This window comes from Pteropus alecto, unplaced genomic scaffold, assembly GCF_000325575.1.
Source record: "Pteropus alecto unplaced genomic scaffold, ASM32557v1 scaffold79, whole genome shotgun sequence".
Taxonomy (NCBI): Eukaryota; Metazoa; Chordata; class Mammalia; order Chiroptera; family Pteropodidae; genus Pteropus; species Pteropus alecto.
In genome coordinates this window covers 12,111,394-12,134,029 of record NW_006494612.1, presented here as the reverse complement: position 1 = coordinate 12,134,029, position 22,636 = coordinate 12,111,394, and the positions used below count along the sequence as shown (strand labels likewise).

The 22,636-nt window shown below is 34.6% G+C and overlaps 1 protein-coding gene across 2 annotated transcripts in view; it reads left to right on the top strand.

Moving 5' to 3' along the window:
• MAN1A1 (mannosidase alpha class 1A member 1) overlaps window positions 1–22,636 on the top strand; it is a 142,735-nt gene that overhangs the window by 34,135 nt on the left and 85,964 nt on the right. For both annotated transcript variants that reach the window (XM_025042462.1, XM_006926129.3), the window contains 3 exons: window positions 7,495–7,591; window positions 9,898–10,013; window positions 19,962–20,042. In XM_025042462.1, coding sequence (XP_024898230.1) covers window positions 7,495–7,591; window positions 9,898–10,013; window positions 19,962–20,042 — 294 coding nt within the window. The remainder of the gene's footprint in view (window positions 1–7,494; window positions 7,592–9,897; window positions 10,014–19,961; window positions 20,043–22,636) is intronic.

The window sequence follows — 22,636 nt, the reverse complement described above, 5'->3', positions numbered from 1 at the left end:
TGTTTAGTGAGAGAGTGCTGAACAGTAATTGTGGTAGACTCCAGGCCTGCATTCTTTGCTAATGAAGAGTCATAATAAGCTCTGAGTTCGTCACCTCTAGGTAACATTGGCCTCTTTCCTATCTTGTTCATTCACTTCTCCCTGAATTGCCCTGCCTACTTTAACTGTAGTTACATGTCCTCTTTCCTTGAGGCTGTTCTGCCTTATCTGTGTTTAATTTCCATGGCCTGGGAGGGCAATCAGGAGGTGGTGTGGACGAAGGCCAGAATTACTCATTGAATGTCTTTTACCAGCCAGGGGCATTGTCAGATGTGACCTCTGGACTATGCTGTGAGGAAAATAATGTTATATTTTTTTATATACAGACTTTATTTTTTAGACCAGTTTTAGGATCACAGCAAGACTGAGTGCAAAGTAGAGAGTTCCCATATATCCCTGCTCAACACGCCCCTACCCTCCTCCACTAGTGACATCATGTACCACAGTGGTATGTTTGTTCCATCCATTATTGTTGTGTTAAAGATGAGAAAACTAAGGGTTTGCGAGGTCAGACCTGTGACAGGTCCGCACCTGTGACAGCCGTCCTCAGCACAGGTCTCTCCCTGGCTCAGTGCTCCTTCTGGTCCTCTCAATCTTCATTCCCACGGGGAAATGAAGGCTTTATACCTTAGGGGGATAGCGTCAGATGAGAGGAAGGGGTAGCTACATTGTTGTCTGAGGTTCACATATCTAGAAATTCTTTTCCAACAAGTAAGTGAGGGTTTGAAGAAGGTGTGATTTGATTCCTTCAAGTTACTGTTTATCTTCTTTCCTTTCTTCCATTCGCCAGTTCCACCAAAGATTAAAGGAAAGAAAGCTGATACAGTGACCTTAAAAATGTTTTGGTGTGGAGATTTGATCTGAAAGTTCTAGAAGTTACTGTCACGTGACAATCGAGTAATTCTAGGCAGTTTGGTGGAAGCTCCTCTCAGGCTTTTAAAATAAGTGTTTTTCAAAGCGTCAACTGTGAATATACTTTAATAGTGAAGGCATCGATTTCCACTTGAACAATCTGAGGTAGATTGACCTCCCACCCTAGACCTCACTGAACCAGACACAGCCCTTCTTGTTCTCCAGAACAGTGGGAATGTGAGTGTCACTGGACTGCAGACCTTCTTCCCTTTAGTGCTAAATGACAAGCTGTTACATAAATGAGCCAAAGATGGCCTCTGTCATTTGGCCCCAAGGTTGCTCATTTCTTCACTGCAGGCTGAGACTTGCTGGCACAAAAGCTAGCTGGCACCAAATTCAGATTTTTACATGTCCAATTATTTTTACCACACAAGCAGATTTTTATCCTTTTGGGCCTGCCTGCTTTACACATCCCATGAAACCTTACCCAGCATCTGTTGGCTATTGATAAGAGATAGGGCATCGTAGTTAGAAGACGCCATGCTGCTGCTGCCCTTGGGAGTCCTCCAATCCAACAGGTCTCCAGTATGCCTCTGAATGACATCACTTAGACACATATGCCTCCTCTCCTTCCCTCTCCTTTCTCCGGAGAGTTTTCTTGCCCTCCTCCCCTGCTGGATGCTGGCCCCCTCCCATTAATCCTCTGTACAGTCTCACGCTGTGAGAGACATCTCCTCTTAGGCAACCTTGTCCAAGCACCACCCAATAAAGCTTGTGCGTTACCTCCCCTCTTGGCCATATCTTTTTCCTACATCAGCCCTCAAATTCCTCAGACAAACCCCCTACAAAGGCACACCTGGCACAACGAAGATTTCAAGAAAGCCAGTATATGAACTTTCAGAACTAAAGTTGACCCATACTGCCTTACATCTGGAGAAGAACCTTTATAGAAAGGGTCTTTATTCTTTCTTTACTTTTGGATACCAAATAATTGTATATGTTTTAAATGTATATATTTATAAAGGGTTATGTACTATATAGGTTTGCCTGTTTTGTTTTGGGTTTTTTTTTGTGGATTTGCCCCTCCTGTTTATGTACATTACTAGGAAAAAGGATGAAGCTCTTTCGGGTTGCAAAGATCAGATTCATGCTTGGGTTTTTAGTAAAAATAATTACAATGCCTATAATTTATCAAGCACTTACTATGTGTCAAGTAATATATTAAGCTCTTAACATGCATTATTTTATTTAATCATCATAGTAACCAATGAGACTGGTACTTTTATTTATTTACATTTTATGAGTACAGAAAGTGGGCTCAGAGAGAGTAATTGCCTCACTTAAGAGTCATATCAGTGGTGGCAGAGCTAAGATATGAATCCAGTTTGTCAGATGCCTACACCTGTGACCTTATGCATTCTTCCTCAATAAGTGAGAGGATATCCTATAAGGTTACATGGAGAAGTAAACAGTTTCAGCAAGCAAAGAGCCATGTTTCCTGGAGTAGAGGAAGATAATTCATCAACATTCAGCATTCAACAGCATTGTTCGTAGTTGTACAGTAGCTCTACAGACCTAACATGATTCCCCTAGGGCAACATGCAAATGTCTGTTCACCCCATGTTTGCCTCCCAGCTTCTTTACTTTTATCTCCTTGCCTTCTGTCTCTTGGTGTCTCCTCATGGTTTCAGCTGCCTCTTGACTCCTTTATATGGCCTTTTGTATTTCTCTGCTTCTTCATCACTTTGGCCTCTGGATTCTTTGTAAATATCTCCCAGTTATACTCCCATAGGTAACAGATGATTGGGTTGGTCCCTCCATTGGAGCAAACTTTACACCTGGCCACCTCACCTCCAAGGCTCGTGGCCAGCTCTCAGTTGTCTGCCTTTGGGTCAGACACCAGGCCCTGGGTCAGTCAGCTGAGGCCAGCGACCCAGATCACATTGTACAAACTTTGTGTAAGAAATTTTGTGTAAGATCCCAAAGGAAGGGGCTGTAAGTGAGACTTGAACTTGCAGCCTTTTTTAAAAGGCTTAAAAGCCCAAAGCCTTTAAGTTAGAATTGTTTTCACTTAGCATAATACCCTCTAGGTCCAACCATGCTGTTGCAAATGGCAAGATTTCATTTGTTTTCATTACTGCATGATATTCCATTTGTGTGTGTGTGTGTGTGTGTGCGCGCGCGCGTGTGTAATACATCTTTATTCATCTATCAGTGGACATCTTATCTATTTATCTATCAGTGGACACCTAGGTTACTTCTATATCTTGTCTATTGTGAATAATGCTTCAATGAACATAGGGGTGCATATATCTTTTCAAATTAGTATTTTTGTTTTCTTCAGTTAAATACCCAAAAATGGAATCACTGGGTCATATGGTGACCTGTCTGGCCGAAATGATGTGATTTTCAAAAAAGATTTTTAACGTGTCTATTATGAATAACTTAAGATCATATGATTAGAGCACCAGCAAATAAAAATATTTGCTAGGGGTAGTTTCTAGCAACAAAAATATCAGTTATAAAATGTACATATATCTGGAGAAATTCCAGCATATTTTTTTTTATTCATGACTTTTTGTGTTCTCGATTAGGTCAGGACATAAAACTGAAAACAAATTGTTAGGTACAGCAGTAGAGGTGTGCACAACATTTAATTAGTTTTCTTCTTGTTCGTATATATACACACAGCCATTTATGAGTATGTAAGAAAGAAGAATGTTCAGCTTCCATATATTGTCTATTAGATTATAAGCATGGCAGAGTTATGAACACTTCTCTTTTGGTCCTTTAGCATCTTATTATTCATAGTGCAGCAAACCCTTAATAAATGGCATTGCCTAATTTCTCAGCCATGATGCCAAATGGGAAGAAAGTGCTAATCGAAGAATCTTCTATAAGCATAGAGCCAAGGGGAAGTAATGCTATTTTAGGGTATTTTGCGCCTGAATTCCAGCTTCTCTGGGTAAAAATAATGAATTTCTATTAGGAAATTTTGAATCATTTCTCTTATTTGTTTTTATTCACACCATGTGTTAGCTGTGCCTTTCACCAATGCAAATATAAATATTCAGATAAAAATAAACTGCATTTGCTTTCAATTTGTCTTTTTTCATAAGTTTTCAGTATTGCATTTGAAGTCCTAATCAACATCTAGTTTGGGCCTTTTTACTTGGGATGTCAGGCTGTACAACCCTAATTAAATTGATGAAAGACTACAAAACAAAATTAAGGAGGCTATGAAGAGGGAAGATTAATCCTATCCATGGACTTTTTTGTTAGTAGTTGAATTTTAGTCATGACCTTGCCCTCAGCTCACAAGCACAGAGTCTGGAGAGACTAAATACCTTCATTTCCCATAGTCCCTCAGCTTGTTAGTGGCTTAATACTATAAAATTAGAAGCTAGTAGCATTTTGATGTTTTCAGATATTTGTATGTCATGAGTTAAAAGTTGATTTTATATGTGAATTGTGAATTCAGTTTCACTGTTACTCTGCACACACACTCACACACGAAGTCCTGTGTTTGGTTTTAACATGATAAGTCATTTCCAGAGTGACCAGTCACTGGAATTAATGAACAATGTGGCTGTTCCTCTTCATTTCACAGATTCCTGGAGAAACCACTCTCGATGCTCCATTCAGGGCATTTTGAGCACCTCGTTTTCTTTTTCTTTTCTAACTTTAACTCACAGAAATCCCATGAGATGAAGAACCCATTTTGAGAAACATGTCACAGAAACTTTTGAAAAGTAGGGAGCTAAGCAATTAGTGTCAGGTTTTCCCTCGGGGAAAAGAAAATAGACAAGTTAATATTTACTACAGAAGTAGCTAAAGTAGATTCTGTAATAGTACATTGTATAAATGATAATTTTTGACAGAGCAACAGTATTGTATGGAAGAGCTCTATGCTATCTGTGAGTTGTTAATAGTATATGGCACTGACTTCTATTCAGACTTGGAGCTGAAACAAATCATCATGACATTTTTTCTGTTCTTGGGTCACATGTTTTCCAAAAGCTTTTGAATTTATAAAGTATCTTTGGAAATTTAAAGGAATGGAAAGTTTACCAATGTAATACATTTAATAGGAAAACCAAATCATACTCAGATGTAATCTCAAGGTGTTTTTGTGGATCTACTATATCTAGTCTTTTCAGAGGCTCATTGGTTTCTGTTTCTGTGATGTGAATTTAATTGGTTTCAGTATAGGTTTAAAATTCAGTAAACATGTGATTACCACCATGTGCTAGGAAGTGCGCCAGGCACAATCATACAGGCCATGGTCACATAATCCTTACATACACCCTGTGAGGAATTATGTTCTCAATTTTTCAAATAAAGAGAGTCTCATAAAAACTGTGACTCATCCATGATTGTGTGACTTAATGCATGGTATTATAGGGATTATCAATCAGATTATTTTACCCACAAGTTTATTATACTTTCCAATAAAATTAATTTAAAGGAAAAGATCTTGAAAATACTATCTTATACACATTTTATTGCTTGTTGGAAGATCAACAGTCTGGTTCATCAAAAGATTCTGGCACTGACTCATTAAAGGAAGATGATGCAGTATGTTGGATAATGCGATGGGCTTTGGAGTCAGGACAACACTGGGATGAACCCTGGCTCCTCAGCTGTGGAGAAATGTCATGACTTTGAGCAAAGTTGTTAGTGTTTTAACTTCCAAGTCTCGGCTTCTTTATCTATCAGACAATGGTAATGCAACATATTTAATAGGGTTGCAACCAGAATTGAGTACAATACTGAATGAAGAGCATTTATCAGAGTTCTCAGCAGATAGTTTTCCTTTTTTAAATTTTTAATTAAATTTATTGGTGTAACATTGGTTAATAACATAAATTTCAGGTGTACAACATTGTAATTCAGCATCTGTGTACTCAGTTGCATGCTCACCACCTGGAATCTGGTTTTCTTCTGTTACCATGTATTTGACCCCCTTTACCCACTTTTCCCTCCCATCACCCCTTTCTCCTCCAGTAGGTACCATTCTGTTGTCTGTATCTGTTTGTTTTTGTTGTCGTTGTTGTTTTGTTTCTTTGTTACTTTTAGTTTTTTGTCCTTTTCTGTATGACTTATTTCACTGAGTGTAATACTCTTAAAATCCATCTATGTTGTTGCAAGTAGCAATATTTAATCTTTTTATGTCTGAGTAGTATTACATTGTCTATATGTACCATATCATCATACAGTCCTTCATTGGATGGACACTTAAGTTGCTTCCATGTCTTGACTATTGTAACTAATACTGCTATGAACATATGGATGCAGATTCTGGTAGCTCTTATTAGTAGCAATAGTGTGAGATAGGAAGATAATATACATTGGTTAAAGATATCAATTATTGTGTTCAGGGACATATGAAGACTTTGTTATTAATAAAATTGCATTTATCTCACTGAAGATAAATAGTGATAAACAGCCCTTATGTAGTATTTATAATTTATGTGATGCTTTTTAAGATACTTTTAAATATGGAGCCATATTAGAACATTTTCAGATTGCATTTATAATTTAATTACTGTTGCTAATGGGTTGGGAATTGTTTCATGAATAGGTTCTAGACAGGTGAGGAGTCCCCCTTTTTAAAAAATGTATACAAACATAATTATATATATTCTTTGAAAAAAATTGATACAACTATTATACAATAGTTATACAACCATTTTGGCAGGCTCTTGGAATAATTTCTCCCCTTGAAAATCATTCACTTTCTACTAGAGTTAATATCTAGTAGAATTAATATCTAGTTAATATAGCACAGTAGATCAGAACTTTGTCTATAAGCCAGGAGAAATTCATTTGGTCTTTATTATATGTGGAGGAATTAATTTTGTTTAAAATAATAAAAGAAAAAAGATATGCAACTAATTGGTGACAGAAAAGTTTGGCCTTTAAAAAGATTCCTGTTATAAGGAGTCTGGATTGGGAATATATCAGTCTTCAGTTACTTACGCATGCACACATATATATAAAATTAAAGATTGCTTATATTAAAATAAGCTGAAGTTTTCCAAAATCTAGATATAACCATAGAGTTTAAATTTTTTATTTCCTGTAGATATTTAAAATACTTCTCTGTATAGACTTGGTCAAGATACATCAAAGTGTTTAAAGTGATAACCTTGGATATTTGTCTTGGATTTTGTGATATATATACCTCGAGGTTGACAAAGTACAGAGAACCTTGTACAAAAATATGAATTTTAAATATAGTCTTTGCAGAGTTAAGCTGTCATGAGAATGAAATAGATAAATGTAAGAATGGTTCGTCCTTTTAGGGATAAGCTAAATTTCTGTTGTTGGAAACTAACTTTTGAAATGATGTGTATCTTAAATAGGATTAAATGAATTAAAAAAAAAAGAAATCTTCATTTGTAAACATAAAGGGGCCATATGGATGTGTGTGTGTATTCCAGCTTATTCATACCATTGTCACCATTTTAATTCATCATCATCTTTTTAACTAAGCAGCGAGTTTTAATATTTTAACCTTTAGGTCTTTAACATATAATCTATTTTGTGGCAGAAACATCTCAAATTCAAATTTAATCCCGTTTTCATTTCTTTTCTCAGATGATGAAACATGCTTGGAATAATTATAAAAGTTATGCCTGGGGATTAAATGAACTGAAACCTATATCAAAGGAAGGCCATTCGAGCAGTTTGTTTGGTGAGTAGAATATGCTTTGTGTTGCTTGTCACAATACAAATGACAGTAACTTTTCTAATTGACTGAACTTGTGGGTGGTGGAGAAGTCTGTGTGACCTTTCAGGCCATGTTGCTAGGAAACTTACACAGCTGATAGAGGTATCTACAAGGACTGTGCATAGTGTGTCCTTCAGACAGAGCACTAGCTACATATTAGAACCACTTTCATACTCTAGAAAAATACTGATACCTGGCACACACTTCTATAGATTCTCATTTAATGGACATGGGTGCAGCATCATGATTTCTAGATCCCAGGGTGATACCCAGCAGGGGAGCATTTGGTTGGCTGCCTTAACTGCTTCCTATCAGATAAATGTTCTTTCTGTCTTTATCAATAAGCCGGCCAAGACAGCCAGCTGTGGTGATCTTCACTATATCTCAGTGACTCTCTATTTTGGATCTAGGTTTCTCCTGTCTGTGCCATGAAAGAGAAAGTGAGGGTGGGTTAAGTTAGTTATTTGAACTTCCGTTTATCCACTTTGGCATGCTTTATTACATTTTGTCCTCACAGCATCCCTCTGATTGGTATTGCGGGTACTGATAACATTGCTATTGTGCAGGTGAGGAAGCTAAGTCACAGAAGGAGATGGGTTCCTTGGGTCATAGAGCTACCCCGTATTCTTTCCACTGCTCTCAATTCCTTTTTAACTCCCACAATTTTGTCTATAACTAACGAGATGAAGGGAATGGAGTCTTACTCTGATACTTTCGAATTCACCATAGAAAGCATGACTTTCTATATTTTAACCAAAATTGTTAAATAGTATGCATATATAAATCATATAATGAACAACAGTGTCAGCTGACACTGTGTGCCAAGTGTCATTCATGCATCATTTCAGTTAACCTCATTATTATACACATTTTATAGTTGAGAAAAATGAAGCTCAGAGAATAGCTTGCCCAGTGTTAGCCACCCACTAATTGGCTGACCTGGGACTTGAACCCCTCGGTGTGGCTAAAGCCAGAGTCTGTGTTGCTAGTCACTGTACTATACTTTTCTATTTATTTTGGCTTTTCTGTTTATTTAGGACCTTCCATGTGTTTGGCTCTACTTCCATCCCTGGTGTTAATAAACACAATACAAGTCTTTGCAGAGTTTAAGGCCTACTGCATAAGACTTATGTATAAATGCTGAATTATTAAAGTATTTAGTGATTCCGTAGATATTCATATGAAGTTCTGAGGAATCAGTAGGATTTCAGGTAAAGAGGAGGGCATTATAAAAACAGAGCTAGGAAGAGTGGAAGAAAGACTGGTTGATCTATCACAGCAACACAGTTTAAAGATGAAAAGAGCCTAAACCTGAGGTAGTAGCGGTTGAAGTGATTTTAGAATTTTCAGGACATGGCCACCAGATAACATGGACAATGAGCAATTGAAGCAAGACATTTGGAAACTTCAGGCAGACTCAGAAGACTTTATTTTTTCATTGTTTACTTTTTAAATGTAATTCCATTTTTGCTTTTATCTCTATGAAAGTTTCTTGTATCATTAAGAATCAATTATATGTAAATTTGCCATAGTCAAAGAGATTATTTGGTTTTCTGTTAATACGTTGATGGTTTTTAAATTTATTATTGAACATTAAAAACCTACTAAGTCTCTTACTATGGCTTGTGGAGATAAACAAGGCATGACTTCTATTCTAAGGAGGTTTACAGACTAAAAGAGATGCATACAAGTAATTATGGAAGACAGAAAGTCTTCTGCAAAAACAATGTAAAGCTAAGGGAGTTCAGAGGACATAGATCAGAGAGTCAGGACTGATTGGCTAGGTAGGTGGGAGGGGAGGTTAGGATCAGACAGGCTTCAAAGAGGGAGTGGAATTCCATTTTAGAGTAGTATTTCTTAGAACTATCACTAAATAATTTTAGATCTAATTCTATTGAAACAGTTTTACACAGGTGCACTTTGATATAATTACATTAAAATTAATATGTGTGTTGCTCCCTTATTTTAGGTCTGTTTTTTTTGTGCTAAAGAATGCAATCACAAATGAAATTTCTAACAGATTTAATTCCTACAACTCAGAAGAAACTTTAAAGATTAATGTATCAATCTGTAGCCTGCGATAATTTTTAGTTTGGCTTTAGTGTATTTTTTAAATTTTCCTTCACTGAAAGAATTTTAGACTGTATTCATATCACTGTTTATTAATAAATTCAGTATTACTTTCTCCTTTTCCAAGATATGGTCGATTTATATGCATTTGTCCATCAAAAGTAATTTATTGAATAAAACTTTTTTTCTCACATTTTCAGGGAATATCAAAGGAGCAACAATAGTAGATGCTCTGGATACACTTTTTATTATGGAAATGAAAGATGAATTTGAAGATGCAAAGTCATGGGTTCAAAAAAATCTAGATTTTAATGTGGTAAGTTAAAAGTTACCAATTCAGTTCTTAAATCTCAGTTAACATGGATAAATTTTGTCTTTCGTGGGACAGATTATTGTGTTGTACCCCAGCAGAAACAAATAAAGCAACTTTTAAACAGTATCATAATGTATTAATAATTTCCCTCCCTTACTATATAAATATATATCTTTGTTTTTTGGCAATTTAAAAGTAAGAAAAGAATTAATATTTATTGAGACCTACATGTGCTAAGTATTCTTGTTCAAGTCCGACAACAACCCTATAATACAGGTATTGTTTTCACATCATGATGTTCACAGTAAGTCTAGTTACCATCTGTTACCATACATCATTATTACAGTATTATTGACTGTATTCCCTATGCTGTATATTTTGTCTCCATAACTTATTTTTTTTAATAACTGGGACTTTGTACTTCTTAATCCTCTTCATCTATTTCTCCTGCTCCCCAACCCCTCTGCCCTCCGGTAACCACCAGTTTGTTTCCTTAGCTATGAGTCTGTTTCTGTTTTGTTTTGTTCTGTTTCTTTTGTTTTTTAGATTCTACGTGTAATTAAAATCTTTCTCTGTCTGATTTATTTTACTTAGTCTAATACCCTCTATGTCCATTCACGTTGTTGCAAATGGCAATATTTCATTCATTTTTATGGCTGAGTAATATTTAATTATCTGCATATACCACATCTTCTTTCTCCATTCATCTATTGATGGGCACTTAGGTTGCTTCCATATCTTGGCTATTGTAAATAGTGCTGCAGTGAACATAGGGGTGCATATATCTCTTCAAATTAGTGTTTTGTTTTCTTTAGGTAAATACTCAGAAGTAGAATTGCTGGATCATATGGTAGTTCTATTTTTAATATTTTGAGCAACCTCATGCTTTCTGGAGCTCTTATTCTCCCACAGACCAAATAAGGACAGCGTTGTTATTCAGAATAATAAAGATCATTAAAGCTGAGTCTTTTTCCTCTCTCTTTGAATTAAAAATGTATATAAATTGAAAGTTTTAATATATTGTTTCTACTCCTCTAATTAATTGCAAGGTATACCCCATTTTGGAGATCACTGCCTAAACGGACAAGCAAATGAGTCTGTGTTTAATCTGACTTATAATTGAATTCAGAATAGAAAGGAGACAGTATTCCAGTATAAAGAGACTTTGGAAGTCAATGCTTTATGCTTTCAGCTCTCTTAAAGACAAGAAAACAGGCCCAAAGAACTAGTGATTTGCTCAAAGTTCTTTAGCTATTTGATTGGAATGACCAGTGGGAGCTCTGATATTGGCAACTGAGTATGAAAAACTAAGATAATGGGAACAAATTGGGGTTTTTGGGTTTTGTTTTTTTTTTTTCTTTGAGGGTTCTCTCAGAATAGTGCTTTTGTCCTGCCTTCTTATTATTGGTAAATTCAGCTACCTACCTTTAAATAATTATAGGTTTGTCTTGAGCTATATATGGGAGAGAGAATTCAGAATGTGTGTGTGTGTGTGTGTGTGTGTGTCCCCATCACTAAAAGGTAGGGAAATGAGAACTAGGTTCCTCCAACATCTAATGATGGAAGACAGGAAAACAGACTTTAGTGACACTGGTCCTGAATAATGTCCACTTCTCTTGTCGATCGTTGGGTCAGTCTGTCTGATAATTACAGTACTGCTGCCCCGCACGTCCCCCAATACTGGTACAGTTCTTTGCTTGAACCACCAGTGGTAGTCTGAGAAACTCTGGAGTCATTTATTTAAAAAGACTAAACACAAAGGCCTCTCAGGGTAATGGCAAGGTATCAGAAGACAGTTGGCTGGCCTCAGACCACAGCCAGGGGACTTGAATGTCCCATGGACCGTGGGGACCTGTGAGGAAGCAGAGGGGATCTAATGGTAGATAGCAGATGATGTGGAAGTGAAGAGCACATTCCTTGGCTTTCTTATAAGATATGTTTTTAATTCAAAGAGAGAGGAATACTCATTTCCAAAACTATAGTTTAGTTTTTCCTTTGTTTTTTAGCTCAGATACTGAACTTTGAAGTTTTCTTTGTTTACATAAAATTGAGTTTTGGTTTTTTAATGAGACTTTATTTAATTAGTTGACAGAATTTTGTGTAAAATATTATTTAAAACTGCTATTGATAATTTGGGGCTTTACCTTTGAAAATGAACTTTAAAAACATGCTCTTAAAAATCAGAGCCATAGGCTCAAATTTCTGTTTATTATGCTATTCCGCCAGTGAGAGTCTTGAAACATATTTGTTGTTTTCTCTTTGCTTATTGTCAGTTTTTTCCTTTTTAAAAAAGTTTAGTAATAACTTCCAAATGATAGTACTACCCATATTAAAATTAATAACAAATATAAGTTCAAGAAAGCATATTGATTTGCTTCCCTAGTCATTGCATTATAAAGCTCTGCAGCTTATTGTTTTCTAATTGGTTTTAATATGTCACATATGAGAATCTGTCTTACATTCCTCATTCTATCCAGATATTCAAGTGATTGTGTCAATAATTACACAGTTTTCTTTCTGAAAACACTGAGAAAAATTTTCCATTTATCTGAAGGAAGGAGAAATTGGAAAACTTAAGCAACGACAGAAAACATATTTTTAGGATTAATATGTAGTATCATTCCAGCTTGGGTAAATTACTACATGTTTAAATTAACACTTTTTCCTAATAATGTATTTTAATTAACAGTGTGAGAGTATTGAAAAAAAAGTTAATGCATCCAAATTTTATTGCAAGGGAAAAAAAAGAATGAAACTGAAATAGAAATACTTTTGTTGAGAGTTGGTTTATCCTATGCTTCTCCTGGATTATAAATACATCTTATGGTCAAGAATAAATTTGTTTATATGTGAAATATTCAATTCACATCATTTAAAAGTGTAAAAGTAAATGGTTTTTATTGGTTTATACTATCATTAACTAAAACTCATTTTCTTTTAATTAAGGCATAGCAAGTTGATTCAGTTTTCATACTTGGTAGCATGAAGTTCAAATGGCTTTAAAAACTGGCTTAAAATAACTCACTGGGATAATATGTAGGAGCAGGGGCTTCATAGGTGAAGCTTTATATTCAGTTCAAGTGTCTGTAGAGGCACTTAGATCTGGGCAGAAAACTCTAAGGATACATTCCAGTAGATAAGTTTTCTGGTTTTAATTTTAAAAATAAGCCTGTGACAAAGAATGTAAAACAGATCCTTGGTTATCCATTACATATTCATTAATTTATTCATGTAGTAATTATTTACTAAATACCTTTTAAGGGTTAGATACTTACCCTCCTGGATCTTATAGCCTATTGGAGGAAAAGTAGTCAGAGTACCTTTTAATATTTGGGTTTTCTTAAAAAAAAAAAAAAAAGAAGAAGAAGAAGAAGAAGAAGAAGAAGAAAAGAAAGAGGAAGCTATTTTTAAAAAGTACTCAGATATACCAAGAATTATGCTAGGTAATTTTTTCATAGATTATCTCATTTAGTGTTTGTGACAACCATACAAGGTAAATGATATTTCCCCTATTTTTGTAGATGAAGAGATGTTTGCTTAATCTTCCCAAAATCATGCAGCAAGTAAGAATTGTGGTTTGATCCTGTTTTTATTGGAGAGGAAATGCTAAGAGTTTGGAAATACATAGGCAGCCAGAAATTTGAGTCCTGCAAGGTTAAGTATGTAGTACTCGTTAAGTTCATTGTTCCATAGGTATCCAATAAATATTAATTGAAAGAATGAGAAGTCAAGCTTTTTTGTCCTATTTCCCAACATACTTAGCTAGAAGACAAGTCGCCAGGGTACAAGAGTAGCTGTGTTGTTTCATATTTTTAAATAGTCGAAATGATCTGGAGTTCAAGTACAGTTGATCTACTTGTTTTTTCCTAAACCTACTTCTAAAATGCATTTGTGGTGGCTCCTAATACAGGAAGATCATTAACATAAGGACAGATGATCAAGAATTTCCTTCAAGAATTTGGCATTTCTAAATTCAATACTGAGTTTCTGTTCTTTACCAGCACTTTAAAGAAGTATTGATTACCTAGATCCTTACATGATAAATATTGAAAACTGTCTTCAGTAATGAATTTTATAGAATATGTAGAAATTTTCTCCAGATAACAAGTTCTTATATAAACCTTTAGTAAAAGCCAAAGCAATATTAAAATTATCCTTAAAAAGCTTTTTCTCTACATTGCAGTAAAGTGATATCTCTGTATGAAAGGCCAAGCTTTGAGAATGACAAAGGAGATGATTAGCTTGCCCCAGACACTAACTAGCAACACATTGAGATATGATCTTTGGCACGTGCTTAGATTGTGCCTTTGGTTGTAATGAATACTGTATGTTTTAGATAACAGAGGTCCTGTGGCAAAAGTGACTTTATTTTTCGGTTTAAAGATCTAAACTGTTCTCTTATCCAGTCAGAATGTCACCCTAATTTTCAGGAAAATAGCTTTAGGATTCCCTATCTGAAGGTTGTAAATTGACCTCAAGAAGCCACTTTGGATCTTCTCAAATGCCTGAATGAGTATTTGGAGTAGGTCCAGAGCTCCATGCCACAGAGCGTGAAAGAAGTGACCTTTGCCTCAGTATTGCTCTTGTAAAAGGTCTCAGAGCACCATTACATCCCAGTGAGTGCAATAACTAAGTTTATTATCGTGTCGAATAGAGTTATTCAGTATTTTCCATCTGAATGCTAATCAGTGCCTACCTAGAGTAATGATTTGAGTTTTCGCTTGGAGAGGATACCGAGCTGTTCTCTCTCAGTCATTAGTGATGGTTTGAATTGCTACTTGAGGGCCCTTCTAAACCTGCATGGTAAAACTAACTTATTAACATAGAGAAGATGGATATTTGCCTATCTGTTTGGCCAAGAGAACTTACACTTTGTTCATCCTAAAAGGTTTGTCATGTTACTTAAATATGAAACTAAAAGATGCTAGGAAATATGTTACTTATATAACACTGTTTAATATTGCCATCTAATCTGTTAAAATGAGCTTTATACTTATTCCTAATCCTCAAAATGTTAATAAACACACACTTGGAAGTACCATTTATAAATAAAGGTATATACTAAGCCTAAACATAGGCAAGGCTTATAGGCAATTACCTGTCATTAATCAGTGGCTTTGAGAAGTCTCATGTTGTTTCCAACATGTTTGTCTGTAAGGTAAAGCATAATTATCATATATGTTAGTAGAGGACAGTTATTATTAAACATAGTTACCGTATTGCATCCTAGTGGGATATTCATACATACAGTTAATATTGGACTGCAGTCAACCAGTTGTTACTAAACATAGTTGTGTTGGTTTGTAATGGGGCAGCTTGCTTGTGTATTATATATGGGAACAGCCTGAGAAACACAGGCTTATACGGTAATTCATTGAGTAAAACACTGACAGGGAGTTGGTAGGAATAACTAGCAAATGAGTAGCCTCTGAGAGAGAGTCTCTTTTAGAGAGAGCGAGCAAAATGACCTCAAAGCATTACCTTAAAAAATAAAAAATAAAAAAGCCTGTAAGAACTAGTATCGCTCAAAATAGAATTAACATATTTTGGAAAATAAAAGTTCTTTTCCAATAGTTTTTCAGTTTAATGCAATTAGTTGGCTCTGTGGAGTCATAGGATAACAACTAAGAAGTCTGGCACGAGTTCGATTCTAAATTATCATAAGGCTTGAAGGTGCAAAGAAATAATATATCTATTCTTCAGGGGAAGCTGAGATCTGTTAAAATAGATCATTTTGTAGATAATGTTAGTGAATAAGTTGCTTATAAAAACTACAACCTAGTAAATTTCTCTGAGTTGTTTGAAACCTATGTTGTCTAGCAGGAGGAGACTGGTCTTCCAGGCACTTGTTTTGAAACAAGAGATTTTGAAATATTCACTTTCCCTTTTGCCCAGTTAGGTTCTTCATGCCCATGAGCTCATGATCTGTTGATTTGAAGGAAGCCTTTCCCAGTAGAAAGGGAGCATAATGTTAAGGATTGAGAGAGATATACAACATGACTCATTAAGCTTTTTTTTCCTTTTAGCAGTCTTTATCCCTCTATCTAATAATTATACATATCTCTATAGTAAATCAGGACAGAAATATTGGGAAAAGGATAAACACTTAAGGTGAAAATTATCAGTCTAAAATGCCCAAGACAATATGAAAGATTAATACTGAGGCCTAAATTTTCCATGGTTTGTAAGACTTACCTCTTGATATTAGATGTAAACTTAGTTATGCTATATATTTTATTAATTTATATATGAATCTGCTTGTGTGTTCTTTGATTCAAAGGCTTTGGTAGAGGAAAGTCGAAATGAAAGAGCAGTTTCTCCAACTCAGATTTTTTTGTGAATATGCTATTAGCCAAAAACTTCCAACTTCCACTTGTTCATCAGTTGTGATATTAACCAATAGGTACATGCAATTTAAACAGAAGACTGGATTTGCTTCTCAAGCTGGCACTCACGTGCAACTGTATACTAGAAGCTGTATTCCTGAGATGCAACCTTACTTAAAGATTTAAGGAAGTTAATTTTACTTTAAAGCAAACACAGATGAAGGAGACTGCAAAATTCACATTAATTGTTAGGATAAATCACATAAGATTTTAGTATTACAAGCTGTTTGGGTTTCCCCTCCTTTACATGCTGTCCTCTTCTGTCATTAGGGTGAGTCACTGGAGAAGTTTTAGAACATCTTAAAAGACACTGCATGGATATTAATAGGAGGAATATGTTCACTTAAATTTAATAAGATTATTTTAATGGAACTCAGAATCAGAAGTTTATAAAAATGGCCTAAAACCTCAGATTGTAAAAATTCACTTTTAAAAATCCAGATATCTCATAAAGTACATGAGATCCAAAAGGAAGTTTGGTCAGGATACTATATATTTCAAAAGAGGGTTTTTAACCACTGAGAAATAAGATTCCCCTGAGGGTTCAGAGAAGATGTATCAGTTTGCACTGTAGAATTTTGCACATTATGATTCTAGAGTTTCTGATTTTTTAGTAACCTCTGTGGAAAGTAATTTAGGCTGAGCTTCTGTAGAGTGGTAATGGTAGCAGCTCTCTATTGAATGCTTTACCTGTGCCAGGCATTGTGCACAGTACTTTACAGTCACAGACTCACAGTGCCTTGTAAGGAATGCATTGTCTCTTTTTACAAATGAGAAAACCAAGATTCAGGGAAAATAAGTCACTTGCCTGGGACCGCACATTCGGCTAGCTCCTGAACCAGCCTTCAGCCTCAGGTCTTTCTGGCTCTAGTGTAATGTTTTTATAGTTGTTGCCCCCAATATAGCCAACCAGTCTGTTATAGTAGGAAAATTATCTTCTTAGTCCTTTTCATCTAAGGGTCTATAAAGAGTGACCTAGAGTATCTATCTAAATTTGTCTCCTTACCTAAAATGTAGTATATCCCAGAAAGCTGAAAGAGCTCTTAAATTTTCTAAATAATTTAGATTTAACTTTGAAAAAAAGGGAAGGAGAAAAAATTATATGTTGGGAATTCAGATGTCATTCTGGTTTTCAAAAGGAGGGAAATGTGATGACTATTGAGTACTACTAATGGTAATGTGACATTCCTGAGCAAGATGTTTAAAGACAAGGACACAGCAATCACTGGGATGCTGCCTGGATTCACTAACAGCCAGATTTGCTTCTTAGACTTGCTAGACTATTAGATCCATGAAATTTAAAAGACAAAGCAACTGACCTTGAGTATGGCACTTTGCAGGATCACCTCTCAACGTCTTACAGGTAGAGCAAGATAAATAGAATTTAGGTTCTAGAATACATTGCTGGATCAATAACTGGTTGAACAGCTGTACCCAACAGGTGATGAATGTCTAGCTGAACATAAATTTCTAGCGGTATTTGACATTCCTCAGCCCTCTACCTTGCAATAATTCTTATCAGATACTCTGTATGAAAGTCCGGATTATCTACATTTTTTATAGGAGGAAGAGAAAATACATGTCAAATGAACCCATAGTCAAAGTAAGAATATAAAATTATCTTAACAGGCTCAATAGGCAGAAATGTAGAATACATTTTAAACCTTAAAATACTAAGGTTTAAAAACTGAAAAACAAAAGTACAAATTGAGAGTGATATAATTTGAGGGTTTAAATTCATTAGATTTTACTATCAGACATTGTTACCCTTAGACCTAAGAAACATAGCTATGTAAACCAAATTAGATCAATGGATTCCCTTTTCTTTTCCTTGTCAGTAATTTTGTGAAATACTAAGTCTTTTACCAATATTTACATAACTTCATTCGGAGTGATACACCTCACAGATAAATCGTACCTATATAGAGTGCTTTTAATCAAATTATAATAGATACATATTACAAATTATTTGTAATTGGCAAATAATTAAATACATTTAATTAAATACAATTAAACAAATTCACCTGTCTTTATTTTATGATGCTTTTGCCTAACTTTGGCCCAGTAATTCTCCCTCCTAAATAGTTTTCATAATCTTCCTTTTGCAGGAAATTAAAAAAAAAAAAATTTTTAGCTAAAGAAAAAATTGGATCCTTATATCTTTTTAGAGAGAACCTGCAGGGATTAAGTGACAATATATCTCCTTTTTTTTTCCCCTTGGAACTGTTTTCTCCCACAATTATGTAGACTTCATAAGTTTTAGGACCTTGTTAGTTTTCGTTGCCATGTCCCTAGAACCTACAACAGTGCCTGGCACATAGTAGTTGGTTAATGAATGTTTGTTAAAAGAAATAATATCTCTATGACTTTGACTAAGTTTATCTGCTAGATAGTGACTCCATATATTATAGTTTACTGTTATCCCCCATGGTTATCAGTTATCAGTAAATAGTTTGATGTTACGCAGAAGTGAACAATTGCTGAGTAGGCACAAGGAACATGAAAAGAAGCTAATTACAGTTTGAAGTGTACCTTACATCTATTGTAGGTTAGTTGTGCTAAATTATCTAGTAACAGAATGTGGGACAAATCCATTTAGTAGTCAGATATCATAAAATAAGAAAAGTATTGGCAAGAGTTACTAATTATTGCCACAATTATATGACCATTAATAAAGAGACTTGGTACATTATTATATGCAGTGATATAGAAGTTAAGGTAGCAGAGCCCTGGACCAAAAATGGGAGTACTCAAGTTCAAATCCTGATTCAACCACTTTTAGTTGTCTGACCTTAAAAAAGTCACAGTAACCACTTCAAATCTCAGTTTCCCCATTTGTAAAATAGACATAAGAATAACAATTATTTCACAGGGTTGGTGTGAGAATTGAGACATAGTACATATAAAGATATTAGCATAAAATAATAATAATATTAATAGCAAGCTTTTATTGATGTAAACAAGAGCTGTTTCATCAAGGCACAACATATATTATGATTATCATCTCCTTTATGCAAAGATGAAATTTCTTCTCTGAGAGGTGTGACCATCCCAGGCTGCAGGCAGAAAGTTGGGAACCAGCACTAGAACCAAATCTCCTTTCTTAAAATCTGATTTGCACTCTATCTGTGCTACTTCAACATGATGTGCAAAGAAGGCTAGAATAATGTTGAACTACCAGCCAAAGTACAATGAGTCAGAATGGCCTTTCAGGAAGAAAAAGCAAATGAATAAAAGGAGAACACAGAATAGAAAAATAGAGTGCTCCAGCCCTTTTGCATCTGCACCAATAGAGAATACTGAGTATTGTGTCTGCTGTTGAATAGAGAGAAGAAATAACTTTATATTTTTAAAATTGTGATTTTAAGAGTCAAAATTATTTTATCTATTTGTATATATTTTCATAGTGTTAAGAGACAGAACTTTTCCCTCTTGTATATAAATTTATCTGGGAAAGCATAAGATTTGAAAAGAATTTGAAAATCTAGTATACTTTATCACAATGATTTTTTTTCAATTGTATACTGTCATTCACCTATGAACCCCCTTTATTTTGTTTCCACAGAATGCTGAAGTTTCCGTCTTTGAAGTAAATATACGCTTTGTTGGTGGACTACTCTCAGCCTACTATCTGTCTGGAGAAGAGGTAAGATGAAAAGGAACATATAAATGTGAATTACAGTCTTAAAATTACATTTTTAGGGTAAAAGATACCTTTTGTGATATATATTTATGGGGTATACACTGAATTTTAACATTTTGATGGGCCTCTAGCATACACTGGATTTCATATAATATGTACTAATTAAATGAGCACACTGGGAAAGTTTGCCAGATCATGTTATCAGGAAATATAAAGGAATGCCTTTTAAAAGCCTGGCTCTATTGTGTTACATATGATGCAATTACAACTATAAATTATATATGTCTATGGATAAAATAAAGAGGTTTAGTGTAGTGGCAGGCTTGTAAATGAATTTTTTTCTTTAAAAATTTATTTTGTTAGCATAATGTTAGTGTAATAAAAACTTTAAAATGAAGAAAGCTTGGCAATTAAGATATAAAAATTACATTATTTAAGAAAGAAGGGGGTAAGTGAGATATTCGGCTTTCCATTGAGGAGTCTTGTGGGCCTATATCCCTATGTGAAGCACTTTGGAGCTCTTCTTGGAGCAAGGCTTAATTCATTATCTGTTGCTTGGAGCAAAGCAGAAATTTTTAATTTAGCTGCCTTTTATCGATAGACTTTAAAAAAGGATTTTTGTAGATTATGCTCATAAAAGCGTGGATGCTATTTTTGTGAAAGGTTTTAGACAACTTTATGAATAACCTAAGTGTCCACTAAGGGTTGTTGGAACAGATCTCACGTTTAATGTTGACAGTGTTAAAAACTGGTGTCAAGGAAAAACAGTCATGTATTTCAATTGTTTGCCAATCAGATTTGTGTTAGCCTCAGCATTCTGGAAGGAGAAGAGTGGATCTTACCAAGGGTAGGATTTCATACATTTCTATGCTCCTTCAAACAGATTTAAGCAGAGTTATAATGAGAAAAGATGCTTTAACATTGTCCTGTGTCTTAGGTTCTTTCCTAGCCATAACAAAACATCCCTCACAGTCTTAGCATTCTCTCTCTCTTTAGATTTTATCTTATCATAGAGCTTTTCAAAATTATGTAGATGGCTTCTATATTGCCCTATATCTGCCCTGTTTACATGTAAAATTCTGTTCTTCATCACAGACCCTGTCACCTTCTCAGCCAGGATAAAGAGACCCTCTGGTACATTATGCCTCTTTTTTTCTTTTTCCATCCCAAATAATTTCATTTATTCAGTTTGGTTTAGGGTGTTCTAAGCATTAAGCCAGGGAATCCATGTTTTTAAAAGTCATGTTTAAAATTAATATCATTTTAGTTAACAAGTTTCTGTTTTTAGAATACCTGTCTTTGAGTATCCAGTTCCTGGGTATTCTAATTGTTTTTCACATGGCAGACTTAAGATGGCCTCGGTTTTAACTTTCTTCATCATTTATGTGGAGGTGAGACAATTGGAAGGAAATAAGGACTGCACCCTTCTACATCTGGATTCAAATAGGATAGTAGAGCATGCCAAGAGAAACAAATCATGTATTTCTTCCAAATTTGCATCATATTTAATTAGCATACTTTTTCATTCATAACAGTGTTTTAAGTTTATATACATATATTTGTTTCCATATGTATGCTTATTTATAGATATAAGTATTTATATATTTATATAAATGTAATACCTACTGATATAGTTTACCTGTAGATAAAATTATTTGCCTAAGACCTTGGGAGGATATTTTTTTATTCTATACTTAGCTAGTCTTAGTAAACAAAGGTCTACAAAGACTACCTCCATTGAAAATAAGCATGCATTTAATGTATTTGCTTTGTCCTTATCTCTGTGCAAACTTTGTTTTTATTATATCTAGATTTTCTGTATTTTAATTTTATGATAAAAAGTTTTTAAGATATTTCCTTTCTTATATACTTTTTATTTTATTTCTATAGCATATATTTTAATTTTACTTTGTAAGAACTTATATTCTTAGCATAGTTTTTGCTTAACTGTCCTCTAAATGTTGGATAGTTGGGTTGTTTCCAATATTCCTGTATTTTGAAAGTATAGCTGTAATTAGTCAATAAATATTTATTCTCTAAAGTGGAATTGCCAGGTGAAAAGTGATTAGTTCTAGACTGTTTCAACATCATCTCCTGCTTCTTCTTCTCAGTTACTTCATCACTGACTATTGCCTGTCATTGATCAATGCACTCAAGGGAGCTGGCTATCAGGAATGTGACCAGGAAAAATTTTACCCAAGCCTATGCTTGAGGTATTTGTCTCTATATCAAAATGAGAAATTGAGCATTCATTTACTAAAAAGAACACCAACATGGCCGAATTATGAATACATTGGTTTCAGCTTATTGATAGAGTTTTATCTAGATCAAGGTATTTATAAGATAATCTAAGAAAATCCATCTTCCTAAATTAACTCATAAAAGAGCTACTAAATTACCATAATTTAACATTCTCACTTCATCACTGAGGCTCAAGAGTATTTTGAGAACATCTTTTAAATCACCATCAGGCACACACTGATATAAGCTCAAAATTTTTAAATTTATATTACAAAAACAGAAGAGGAAGTACCACTGATTTCTGTTACGTGCTTCAGGAAAATTACAATTAGAAACACTGAACAATAATAAGGAAT